General features: G+C 40.9%; 1 protein-coding gene across 1 annotated transcript in view; it reads left to right on the top strand.

Annotated features, from left to right (window-relative positions):
* The window catches only part of ptprt (protein tyrosine phosphatase receptor type T), a gene marked incomplete at its 3' end in the record, with an annotated part of 451,455 nt that overhangs the window by 276,307 nt on the left and 160,995 nt on the right, over positions 1 to 14,153 (top strand). The window contains exon 16 of the mRNA XM_083939813.1: positions 2,960 to 3,016. Coding sequence (XP_083795939.1) covers positions 2,960 to 3,016 — 57 coding nt within the window. The remainder of the gene's footprint in view (positions 1 to 2,959; positions 3,017 to 14,153) is intronic.

Raw genomic sequence — 14,153 nt, 5'->3', positions numbered from 1 at the left:
GCACCCTTCCATTGATGCTCAGCCTGCACTTACAGCATAGATATGATGATATTTTTTAATATACCTCCTTCATGAAGTGTTAAAGTGTTGCAAGTGTATTAGATGAGATGAACACACACACACACAAACACACACTACTTAAAGAGTTGATCCCACAACTGTTAGTCCAGGCAACCCCACATCCTAACCATGTTATCCTGCATGATTTCATTGCATAGCATTCTTCTCTTTCTCCGTCTCTCCTAATCCTTCTCTTTTATTGCACCTTTCCCATCTCACATTATCCCTCTTTTTCATCTATACTGCTCTCACCTTTTCCATCCCATACCTCATCCATGTTTCTCATCAGTGTATAAAGGAACACCAGGACCATTACATACCGATTGACCGCCTTCATTAAACCAGATGGATGGAGGCTAAAGCGTTAGCCCCAGAACCCATTTCATCCCACTTTGTTTTGCTTTCCCCATGTCTCCCATCTTTATTTGCTGCTCATCTCCCGCAAATACACCCATTTGTGTGCCAGGCGATGTGCTCTGAAAGCTTTTCAGCTTGCTATTGATTTTTCTCACCAAGTCTCTTTTTCTCATCTGCATCACACATTTGATTTTTCCACACCTCCTTTCTCTGTTCTCCGTCTCTCTCACTCTCTAATTATTTCTTGTCTGCGTCAAGCATTTATTGCTCATTTGTGCACATTTTTATCTTTTATATCATTCTTTTCTTCTGGCTCTGTCCATTTCCAGGCTGTGGAAAGTATTGTGGGTGGAGGTCTGCACTCTGTAGACTCTGCTCTCTGTATGTCTGCATGTGTGTGTGTGTGTGTGTGTGTGTGCTTGGGAAAAGACATGCTTTTAACTTTGTGGCTGTCTTTTATATGACAAAATGCAAACTTTTGTTCAATATGTAGAACTATGAGTGTTCCCAAAACACACAAAAACAAGTTCAAATCTAATTTAAATGTACTTTCTGAAAGTTGTTTATATGTAGGCAGAGTTCTGAGGCAATGCAGATGGCTTACTTAGCAAATACCTATAACTAATGTATTTGCAATAGCTTTGAGATATCCACTCACCACAGCAGCTGATTTCAATGATAAACACCATTTGTCTGGTTCAGTTTGTTCTAGACAGTGAAAATCAGCTGGTGTACTTTTTAAGAATAAATACCTGCATGCAGTAATTTGGGGAAGTTATGTAAGCATTTGTCAGAGGCAGAGGATCTACAGTAAGTCAAAGAACCATGTGTTCGGACGGATTATAGGAAGCCTTCAGCTTAAGAGACAAAAAAGGATGAACACAATGTAAAAAATTATTATGTCAAGCATTCCTACAAATAACTAAAAAAACATAATCTGCATATTTTATTTGGATGACCTAGTTCAGTTAAGCTGAATAGGTCATTTACCTGTCTTCTGGTCTGCTAAGATGCTAATTATAGGTTTCCACTCGTTTAAAATAGTGCTGAAGAGGTGATATTGATAAAATAATGTCATAAAACCTGGTTAAAATTGTACCTGTTGTATTTAAATCTGGGTAACCACAGCAACAGAGCTTCATCGTGTGTTATGTTAAACAATTCTATAAATCATTATGACGTGTTCATACAAAGGTATTCTCCTTGACATGTTCGTATTATAGCTTCTGAGAAGGTATGCACAACATTTCATATGATATTTCACTAAATATTACTTTCTATTTCACACTATGAAATGGGTATGATATCTTACGAAGTATGACTATTTGACGCAGTGAAATGACGACCTTAAGTACACTGCTATGGTTCAGATTCGGCAACAAAAGGTGACATTTAGGCACCAAAACGACTTGGTTAGGTATAGAGAAAGTTAGAGATTTTTGCCTTCTAACTAAATTAAATCACCTGATATCCTTGTGTGCTCCAGATGTAATTGCTACAGCATTACATATTTGGATTACATACAAATCACAATGCATTACTTTTCTTAGTTATACGTACGGACAGTGAATGAGAACAGCCCGGATAATATTTCTACTACAAGTAAATTTTTACACACCCAGTTTTCTTGATATCAGAAAACCTGGTCCTTTGTCTTGACCAACTGATGTTGAATTACACCGCTGAGATTATTTCTGTACTCTGCCTCTGAGAAATGTAGATTAGAAATCATGTAGATTAAACTTTTATTCAATGGCTCATTGTCACCTTAAGCCATGTACATTTAAAACGGATAAGGCAATCATCTGCCACCTAGTTGCCTCAATAAACAGTGGCTGCTATAAACTACTGTAATCTTTTATTTAAAAATTAAAAAAAACATTTGTTGTTAACCTTAATGAAAGTATTCACTGATCTGATTTTGTCTCTGGAGGAACCAAACCTTTGCAGCAGAGCCTAGAGGCCAGATTGTGTCTTTGTTCCAACTTTGCCATGCCACAAAGTTCATACTTTTGTTTCTTTCATCCATCAATTCATTTCTTTTTCTCTTCCATTTCCTACTCCCTTTGTTTTATTAACTCGTCAAGCCAGGCTGACAGACTCAACATACTCCAATGTTAACCCCCCAGCACCTGCATTCACTGACTCACTCCCTGGTCCAAAAATAAGATAAAAATAACATCCATGCAATGAAGCACCACATCTGTTAGGCCATTTCCTGGTAATGGGCCAGTCAACATACTCATTGACGCTTACTTTCTGGCAATAAGTCAAGTCATATCCCAATTCACATCTTGAGTGCTAGTTGTCCTATTGATCTTAATGTTCTAGTGCTATCTCTTACCACTGCAATTTTTTCTCCTCTAAGACAGATTGTGCAATTGAAAAGATCTAAACCTTGATGAAATGGATAAAGAAATATATACGTCTTTTTTTCTTAGACTTTTTCTTCTTTCTCTTTTCTTTTTTTCTTGTTGTTTGTTTTCTCTCTTCCCTCTCTTTCTCATGCTTTCCGGCGGGGACGTGTGGCCCTTGGCCTTAGTGGTAATAGGTAGGGGACAAATAACAACGCCATACATTCTAGTCATCCCAAGCGAAGGTGATTATTGCTTTATAGGCAGAATATTTTATTCCCTATGTTATATTTTTTCATCACGGTACAACCATAAACACGACACGAACCCTGTTTCATTTTGGTTGTCCCCTTCCTTCCTTCCCCTCCCTTTGTTTCTTGACTTTTCCTTTTTTTTACTCTTTGGTTTTTGTCTTTCCTTCTCATCACCATCTTACTGCATTTGTTTGCATGTCTGCTCTGCTTCGAGTGTCGCTGGCTGTCTTTGAACCTCTTTCTCTCTGTCTTGCATACACAAACACACACACAACAGTGAAACCATGCCGCTTTCATGCACAGTCAAACTGAGTGTGAGGACAATAACGTAACATTAGACTTTAAAACTTTAAGAAAGGAGAAGAGCCAAATGTTAAAATTGTCTTTGCATCTCATTGCTCTCTGTGAGGAAAAGGAAGATCATGTATAAAAGGCACAAATTCAGGTGCCCGGTCCATTTTCCAACAGAAGGAAAAGTGTTAGCGAGCACTTACTCGATAGCTGCGCTCAATCTCATCCATGGAAGCCGCCATGATGTTTACACTGAACAGTTGATTCTCGTTTCGTCACACTTAAACCCGCCTCAAAACCAACGCTGATTCGACATTCCCTTAGCAAACCTAATTTTCTCCACCGCACATTACCAGTTAAATACAATGGAGCCTGCACGATGGTAGGGTTGAGCCCTACACCGCTCTACGGACACCATCCTGCTCTGATGCCAATTCCCTTCCATCCTCAGTTATAATATAATTCAGAATTTGCAACTCAAGGCCTTCCATCATGCTTTTATTTATATCAACTACTGCCTATCAACTACTGAACACACCTGCAATTCAATTGTATGTTCCACTCAAAGGGGTCGTTTGACCTTCATCAGCAATGCTTTCATTTAAGGCATACAAACACATGAAGGGTTACATTTCAAAATAAGATATCTAACCTAAATAGATAACACCTAAAACATGTCACCAATACCTGAAGAAATACTTGCAAAACCTAATATTTTCTCTTCACTATCACAATACTTTATAAGAATGAAACTGATTTACATGATATAAAAAGCATTTCCTGTATTAGTGTTATTTTTTTTAGTACAGTCCAGTTCTTTAAAATCCAATCATCCACATGTCATCAGAACACTGGAGCTAAACATTGTTCAGTGAACTGGATTTGATTTAGCAATGCAGAAGTGTGACAGCAGGATATGAATAACATTCAGTGAACAATCAAAATATTGACTTGAACAATGAGGACACAACAGGGAATCAGTCAACAGCAAGTGTAGTCGTAAACTACTTTCACAGTTCTTTGTAAAAATATGTGATGACTTCACACAATACAATAATGCTTATTGTCCTGAGGGAAATTGAGGTTGCAAGGCCCAGCACAGACAATTATGCATATCATGCAATACAGCACACCCTAGTGAAATCCTAAATTGTATGAAAATAGATTGTATTCATATGAAGCGGGGTTTCTTACCTCAATGCAGATACAAGCAGAAAACCTCTGGGTATATTAAAATGACATGTCATCGCAATGCTTACAGTGTACACTTATTATGTCCACAAATGAAGACTTTGTACATGATATTTAATGAATAATAAATTAATCAGTCGTTGCATTTCTTGTGTTCAGTGGACCCTCTACACTGATTCATCGTTACGGTACTCTATAGATACAACCACTGCTCAATATATGATATGTCAATGAGTAATACAGCACTTTGATGTGTCTTTTAAACGCCATCCACTCAATGTACTTCTCTCAGGATTCTCATTCACACTTCACAGCTAGCATTGACAGTAGATAGCCAAGTCATTGTTTAACCCACTTGATATCGTCTGAACCCAGGAGGACTGAAACATTACATTAATGGTTCTACTTTGACACCGTGTCTGGGCTGAGATTGACTCTTTCACTTCACGTTGGGGTTTGTTTCTCCCTCAGCAGCCTGTCACTTTTTGAATGGATTGATTTCAATCCGTAAAAGAAACACAGCCGTGGTCTTATATCACTCTCCCTCTCTGCAGCAGTAGCCAGGTGGCAAGAGTCCTACTTTGTTCATCTGTTCTGCTTCAGTCCTTCAGAAATGTACATTTCAGCTGTTACGCAAAAAAAAAAACACAAATATGTAAGGGTGAGTTTACACTTTTGCTTAATGGTCCCATCTCTATTGCATTAATTTTACATGAGACACAAATCGGAGCTAATTCTAATCAAGTTCAACAGCAAAACCTTCATTTATATCAATTCTATTCTGGAGCATGTCGATACGACTTGCAGAAGAGTATCCTTGACCATGTGACCCTTGTATCATTTATGACTGAACACTCATTGAAATCAGTATAGTCAGTACACTCCATGGTAGTAAAACAAACGTCCTCGTGGGTGACAGCTGTCATAATTTGCAACATGGCAAGAACAAGCCAGGAGCAAAGGGGAGAGGCAGGTGACCTGAAGGACAAGGTATGTCTGTGTAAACCTAAACAGTGATCCTTTCCTAACCAAGTTTCCAAAACCATACCAAACTCTGTCCATTTGTACGTTAACTATGTGTTAAAACTGCGATTGTTACATTTAGATATGAGGACCTGTTTGTGTCCTGCCACATGTAGGGCCGCTAATTAAGGAAACGTGTCTGTGGGTCGTATACAGGGCTGAGGTCAAGACCAACTTAATTGAATTCAAGTCAAATCCAAGACCAGGGACCAGTTTCACAAGTACATTTAAGACTGGTTGTCAGTGTTAGACCAGTTTTACAGTAAATATGCTGCTAGATTAGTCAAGACATTTTAGACTATTTTTACCCTACAAAGTTAGCCACCCTGCCCCAAGGCTAACTCTGGACCTAGAGCCACTGTAGTCAGATCAATATAGATGTGTATCTAAAGTCTAACTAGCAGATAGATCAAAGCTAAAGTTGAGCCTAGCTTCCTGAAAATGGCCTTAGGATCAAGATCAAAGGTCAAGTCAAGACCAAGAACAGAACAAACTGAGTTGTGATGGGAAATAGTGTCTTTCTAATGCTAATAAAGTGATTTAGGAGTCACGATGGATCCATAAATGAGATTGATCTATTTTCTAACATCAAACTAATCAATGCATAGATGCATTAACACAACTTTCTGTAAAACCGACCCCAAATCAGCAGCTAGGAACAACTTGATCAATAGCCTAGACTATTCTTAGTCCAAGCCTTGAGACTGGGACCAGAGAGAGAGTAGGAATAATGTGGTCATAAGGATTAGAGGACTTGTTGGGACCTGCAATGTGAATACATCTTCAAAATCACTCAGCCAGCTACCACAGCATTATTTTATGTTTTGATTGGCTGAAGGGAAATGTTCCAAGTGATGCATTTTACCTCATTGTGGCACAAGTGTAGCATGCAAGTGGGACTCCTACCTTGGCTGTGTCTGTATGCCCTGCACATGATTATGTTGTGTAACTCACAGGAGCATCAAACCTGCCCCTTGCCATCCATACACTAATATTGAATGTCAGCTGCAATCCCCATTACCATTAGTCCTGAGGACGATTATAATTGGTAGTGTACAGAGTCGTGTCGTAACTGACTCTGGCGCCGTGCAATACTGATGCAACATGTGGATTGCTCTCTGTGTATTTGTGTGTGTGTGTGAGAGTGTTGTGAGTGTGTGTGACTGAACTGCCAAAGTGAAATGTTGAGGGAACCACATCTAAATATCTTCACCATTGACACACTGAGTACTATCTGCTTGCTGCTTCATGAGCCAGTTCGCTCTCTGAATTTGCAACAGATTGAGTCAGACTGTTAAAACCAAACCAAACTCCTCGGGGGTGTTTGTAGGTGAATATCTGGTGCCACACCATTGTACGATATTGGAGAAGTTTAATTGGAATAGCCGGGGAATGCAAAGAGGTGGGTTGAGAATGCATTTAGGTGGGATTAAGAGAGGGGTTGAGGGAATGGGGAGAGAGTTGATCGCTAAGGATGAAGGACGTAGGTCGATCGTCAGGGATGAATGGTGGGAAGCGAGTTGAGGAGTGTACAATGTCACATATGCCCGGGGAGCGTGGTTCAAAGTGGGGTTATGCCTTGATGTGTGCTGCTTGAGACTGAGACGAACAAGACAGAGTGTGGGTAAGACACAAATATATATATATATGGTTGCACAGGTAGTTGAGTTAATGAGACACAGGTGTTGCGTTAATGAGAGATGGGTGTTGCGTTAACGAGACAGTGGTGGATTTAGTGAAGGGAGAGGGGTATGGTCTTGTTCCTGAACCTCAGTTAAATGAACTACATTAATGTGAAATTTTAAGAGCGCAATAGCAGTCAGCAAGGCTGTTCAAGCTGCATATAGAGCGTGCGGGGTTCGACTGCAGCTACAGCTGACAGTAAAATAGAGGAGAGAAACTGAAAGAAAGTGAGGGTCAAAGAGAAAGAGACCGGGAACGCCTTGATGTGTGCTGCTTGAGACTGAGACGAACAAGACAGAGTGTGGGTAAGACACAAATATATATGTATGGTTGCACAGGTAGTTGAGTTAATGAGACACAGGTGTTGCGTTAATGAGAAACAGTTTTTTTTAATGTGAGGCGTGAGTGGTGGATTTTGTGAAGGGAGAGGGGTATGATCTTGTTCCTGAACCTCAGTTAAATGAACTACATTAATGTGAAATTTTAAGAGCGCAATAGCAGTCAGCAAGGCTGTTCAAGCTGCATTGAGAGCGTGCGGGGTTCGACTGCAGCTACATCTGACAGTAAAATAGAGGAGAGAAACTGAAAGAAAGTGAGGGTCAAAGAGAAAGAGACCGGGAACGAAATAAAGAGAGAAGGACAGGATCAAAAAGAGAGAGCGACAGAAACTGACTTGAAGAAAGTCAGTGAAAAGAAAAGACAAATCCAGCAGTGGAGACAGGCTCAAGGATTTTTATTGTTTTTTTCTTTCTTTTTGGTACATTATGTATGCAGACAGGTGTACCTGCCTTGCTCTCCGCCAGACAGACATTGTGGCGAATTGTTGTCTTATGCTAAGTTCGCCCTTCCAACTCCACCATGAATTTTCCATCTGCTTCACAGCGCAGCGACAAAATGCTCACTTGTCCCTGTGTAATTCTTAGGGGCCAGGTCGTAAAGCCCTCACCAGCACCTGGGCATAGAGAGAAAGAGAGCAACGGATGAAGGGAGGGAAGGATGCATGAAAAGACATACAAGAAAAACAGAGTAGACTGTAAGGGAAAGACAAACAAAGGAAACATGAAAGAGGGATTGAGAAGCAGTGGAAATTTCAGAGGAAAGATAGATAGATAGATAGATAGATAGATAGATAGATAGATAGATAGATAGATAGATAGATAGATAGATAGATAGATAGATAGATAGGTAGGTAGGTAGGTAGGTAGATAGATAGATAGATAGATAGATAGATAGATAGATAGATAGATAGATAGATAGATAGATAGATAGATAGATAGATAGATAGATAGATAGATAGATAGATAGATAGGTGGGTGGGTGGGTGGGTGGGTGGATGGGTGGATGGATGGATAGATAGATAGATTCTGATAGATTCTAGCTGAAATTTTAATTTATAAACTCTTGAACTCTGAAATTAGTGGGGTGTTGTCCGTGCTGTTACAATTCGAGTCAGGCATCAAGGCAACCATTTAAAGGTTTTATTCTCTGATGTAAAAATTACTTTGCAAACAGAGTCAGATTGTGATCTTGGCTAGCCCTGGTTAAAAATCTGTTTCATCTCAAGATTGACAAAACTTTGATCAAGATAATTAAATTTCCAGTATTTTATATTTGGGTCTAAATTGTTGTAATATAGATAATAACCTGTATATATTTGTCAGAAAACCCTTTTAAAAGCTCTATTTGGTGACTATGTCTATGTTGACTTTATCTAAAACATGGATGAACAAATTAGTAAATAGCTTTAATGGTATGCTTCATTTTATATCTAAATAATCCCAGGTGCTGTCTTTGGAGACTGTTCCAAAAGATAAGCCTGTGAATAATACTCATTTGTCCAGGTCATCGTTATACCTAAAGCAATTTCAGGGCGCACTCCCACTGTCCTTCCGTACCGAGCCAAAACAGGTTTTACGGGTAAAGCCTAGTGCGTTTGACCAGTGTGAGTGCAACCGCTCCACGCATAACTGCGGCCAGCTGGCCGTCCACGGCCCGTCTGAGAGAGGTGGGCTTTTGTAAAGCACGTTTGCACATGTACAAGCACGAGTGTGCGCACATGTACAAGCACGAGCACGATGCCTACGGTGGTTCTGACGTCATTTCATGTGCGCCTGTTGGGACATAGAAAAAAGAAGGAGGGACCATGCGCGGACATTTAAAACAATGGCGGCGAAAGGTACACGTTGGTGTGATGCGGAGGTGGAGTGTTTACTGCAGATTTGGTCGATGAAAAGATTCAAAAACAGTCGACAAGACGCACAAAAACTCAGAGGTCTACGGAAAGATTTGGAAACAAAGAGACGCATCACGATGACGCCATCAGTGCGTGTGACGTGTTACGGCGTGATGACGTATGGACAGGCAAGAAGCATTTGCGCGAGGCCCAGGTAGTGTGAGTACTAACGGGCCTGGAGGGGGGGGACAAGGACCCTAAAGCCCGGGGCGCGGTGCGGAAGGTCAGTTTGAGTGCTCCCTTACTGCTTTTGTGGCTGCCAGTTTAGCTGTATGACACATAATTCACTTTGGCCTTTTGCTTTGTTACATCGTCAGAAACAAATTCCCTTCAAGGAGGAATCAAAGTTATATTAGAACGAAGCGTGTATGTGTATCCCCATAATTGATTTGGTCATCAAATGGCATGTTGCATTGCATTTTGGGATACAGCGGGGATAGAGAAGCTGTCATGTAGCTATCAACGGATCTTGACTGGAGAGGATGCATAATACACACACACTCACAAACATCTCTAAGCTTTAAACACTCATAGTCACACATAAACGCCTGTGCTAGATGCAATGGATGAACCTCTTAACACAGAAGCTGTACTTTCTTTTCTGAAAGACGAATAATGATCACTGACAGGACTTTCAGTAGGATTATCATATCTCTCAATTGTGTAATCTTTGGGCAATGAGCTTTTTTACCCCAAATGGTCGACATTTCTAATTCGGGGGTAGTTCATATCATGCATATAATACTCAGGCATACATTTTTCAGTGTTAACAGCCCCCTCCCAACTGCAGAGAACAGATGATGAAGCATTTAAGTGGTTTTAGGTCCTTAAAGCTCTAAAGGACTTAGTAAACTGTGTCCTGCTGACCTCAACATTAATGTCAATATTAATGGGAACCAACCAGTGTGTGTGAGTGTGTGCGTGTGTGTGTGTGTGTGTGTGTGTGTGTGTGTGTGTGGAACTAAGGGGCAACCATTAGCATTGACTATTGTTTACTAAATGATGGAGCCTGAAGATAATCCATCATCACCATCTGACTACACGCACATTCAAACACACACACGCACACACACACACACACACACACACACACACACACACACACACACACACACACACACACACACACATTCCACAAGCCAAGCCAAAATAGGGACACATTTACAAAGGCACCCAGTTACACACATGTATACACAGATGCATTGTTAGATATACACAGCTACACACACACACACACACACGCGCACACACACAAAGCGCTGTGGCAGGGTAGTTCAGATTAGTAATCCTGTTAAACACACTTAGCCATGCTAACACTAATCCACAGAGGAAGCACCCCACAGCTGCTGACAAACAATACTTAAAAATGAAACCTTCACATCAACGCTATAAGACACACATGCATGGAGATACTCCTACACACACATAAACTGTACAGCTTGTGCAATATACTGTAAATCTGTACATACATTTCTTACATTTATTTGCACGCACACACACACACACACACACACACACACACACACACATAAAATCAGCCTTTAATATGACATTCTGCTGCAGTGCGTTGGTAGCTCAGAGAATCAATCTTCTCTCTATTTGGACGAGATTATGTTTTTAATATCTCTGGTTTTACCCATAATTCCTCCCTGATAATTTTATCATGCTCTCCAAGTCGACGGCACACAAAGAAAAAAATGCAGAAAAATGTTTAAATGAAAAGGATATTACACAAGAGCACACTAGTACACATTTCATTCACACACACATGTAATTCCAGGCATAAATCATAACCTGAACAATATTTGTGTCTAAATTATAACGAGAAAAGTTCCTTTTAATGCATTTATCTTTCTTTTATTTTGTAATAATACAGAAAGCAGCTCTTTCTTAGACATAACACAGTAGGGCCCAATTATTGAATTCAACTTTATCTTTTAATTTTTAGGATATTTGTAAAGAAAAATCCATCCTACGAACAATAATACCCTCTTTAGGGCCTACTCACACTGTCCTTCTGGCCGGGGCCAAAACCGTTTTTTTAGCTAAAGCCTAGTACCTTTAAGCAGTGTGAGTGCACCCGCTCCGCGCACAACTGCGGCCAGCGGGCTGTCCACGGCCCGCTTGAAAGAGCTTGGACTGAGCTAATGTGGGGATATGATGTAAGGTCATTTTTATAGTCATAGGTTTTAGTCCTGTCTGAATGCACCTTGTCATTAATTATTTACAGAGAATGATTTTCACCTTCTGTAAAATGGTCCAGAAAAAATACCTCCGGTAAAACTAGTCCTGTCAGAATACGACCCTCTGGAAAACATATATCAATATTCCTCCATATCCCTGCGATACGTAGTTTCGACAGATTTTTGAGCATCACTTTCTTTAGATAATCGATTCTGTCCTTTGGTTTTGTGTCCGGAAGCTGGAGACAGGGAGGTGACGTAGTGTGCAAATAAAGTAACCCCTCCTACTTTTGGTAGAATACAGGGATTTCTTACTCCTGTGTGAACTGGCAATTGATGGCAAAATGTCCTGACCTTTGGCCAGAATATCGTTGGCCAGAATATCGACGATCGATGCCATAAACAACTCTTACTGTTCCTTGGATTTGTTTGACAATTTGGTGTTGGTCTCGTCTTTGTGTAAGGGCACACTCACACTGTCCTTCCGCACCGCGACCCGCTTGTACTCACACTGCTTGGGCCTCGGCCAATGCTTCTTGCTGTCCATACGCCATCACGCCGTAACACGTCACACGCATTGATCGCAGTGTGTGGCTTTGTTTACAAATCTTTCCGTAGACTTCGGAGTTTTTGTGCGTCTTGTCGACTGTTTTTGAATATTTTCATCCGACCAAATCTGCAGTAAACACTCCACCTCCGCATCACACCAACGTGAACCTTTCACCGCCATTGTTGTTGTTGTTAAGTGTCCGCGCATGGTCCGTCGTTCTATTTTCTATGTCCGAACAGGCGCACATACTGCTACCGCCGTAGGGCTTGTGCTCGTGCTCGTACACGTGCGCACGCTCGTGCTCGTTCATGTGCAAACGGCTCTGCTAAAGCCCACCTCTTTCAAGCGGGACGGCCCCCTGTCCGCAGTTATGCGCGGAACGGGTGCACTCACACTGCTTAAAGGTACTAGACTTTAGCTGAAAAAACGGTTTTGGCCCGGGACAGAAGGACAGTGTGAGTGCGCCCTTAATCTTCCAACTTCTTCAACCTTGGATGTCTGTTGTTATTTCACTTTTAGGCCAGCCCCCATGATAGAAACATCTGACTTTGTACTGGGGAACTGGCATGGGAGAGTCTCTTAAATGTCCGATTCAAATCATTTGGGCAATTGCATCCTCACATGCATCTCCTGTAAGTAATGTCTAGATTATTTTTAGGGTTGTAGTGTATGTCTGAAAGGGGTTCTAGTCTCAAGTTCCTATGACCATTGTGAGATGTTAGAGCAACATCCTGCTTAACATTTCCATTTGAGAAAAAGATGAGGAGATTCACCTGGCTAAACGTAATGTTTAAGTATTTTTCCCTCTGCTTTTCCAACTGCCTTTTTTTAGAGACCTGTTCTGTGCCAAGAAAATAATACCCTTGCCACCTGCCAGTATTGGTGGCAAGACAGGAAGATGGATCCATAAATTGTACATACTTAGGAGCCACCTGTTAGCTGACAGTGATGATACATTAATAAACGAGGCCACATGTTCTCCATAGTGTCTTTACAACAGTTCCCAATCAATCCTTTTTTGCTGCGGCAGTTTGCTTTGTGTCAACTTTTACCCCCCTGTAATGGACGCAGTTGCATTAGATCCCTTTTCCTCTGCACCGATCAGAACCCTGTCACAGTTCACCCAATTGACTGAGTTGCTCCTGAGCTGGCTAATCGCAATGTTAAATGGAGCTGAACCCATTGCCAGATGGGGTACTCAACTGTTACATCATGAACTGTTGAACCCAATCAGCACATGGGCCGGTGAAGTGTGAACCAATGGGGTCACACTGTGATGTGTCAGGTGATACAAATTGTCGATCACTCAGGGGGGAAATTGAGGTTTAATACACCTGTGAGGTGATTATCAGGGCACAGAGTACAGTGAAATGTGTGAACCAGTCTCTTGCATGATCACTCGAGGCTCCCGTGTGACTATAATGGACTTGACAGACACAGACAAGCGGACTTGATATACACCTCGCATAAATAGCATGAAGCATATAGCATTACGTCTACTTATCTACTGTCTACTGTATCTACTCTGATTAAGGACAAACTACTTTACGGCTCTTGTAGTAATTGTATAACACATATAATAATAATAATAATAATAATAATAATAATAATAATTCAATTAAATTTTATTTATAGTGCCAAATCATAACCAAAGTTATGTCAGGACACTTTACAGAGTAGGTAAAGACCACACTCTATGACTTATTTATGATTTACAGAGACCCAACAATTCCCCCGTAGAGTACGGTGGCAACGAAAACCTTCACTATAACAGACAGGAACGTCAGACAGACCCAGCTGGGAGGGATTTTACTATCGTCCCTGGTGTTGCTAAGTTCACGTTTCTCAGAATGGAGCTGCTACGATTTAGAGTTATGCTTTCCTCTCAGAGAGCAGGAGAGAGAGCGGGGGAAGCCCTCACCAGCCGCGAATCTAGCTGCTAAGCTAAAGTGGCTAACAGCGTGTAACTAACGA

This window comes from Echiichthys vipera, assembly GCF_963691815.1.
Source record: "Echiichthys vipera genome assembly, chromosome: X".
Classification (NCBI taxonomy): Eukaryota; Metazoa; Chordata; class Actinopteri; order Perciformes; family Trachinidae; genus Echiichthys; species Echiichthys vipera.
The sequence above is the reverse complement of the archived record's forward strand: the minus strand, read 5'-3'. Positions and strand labels throughout refer to the sequence as shown.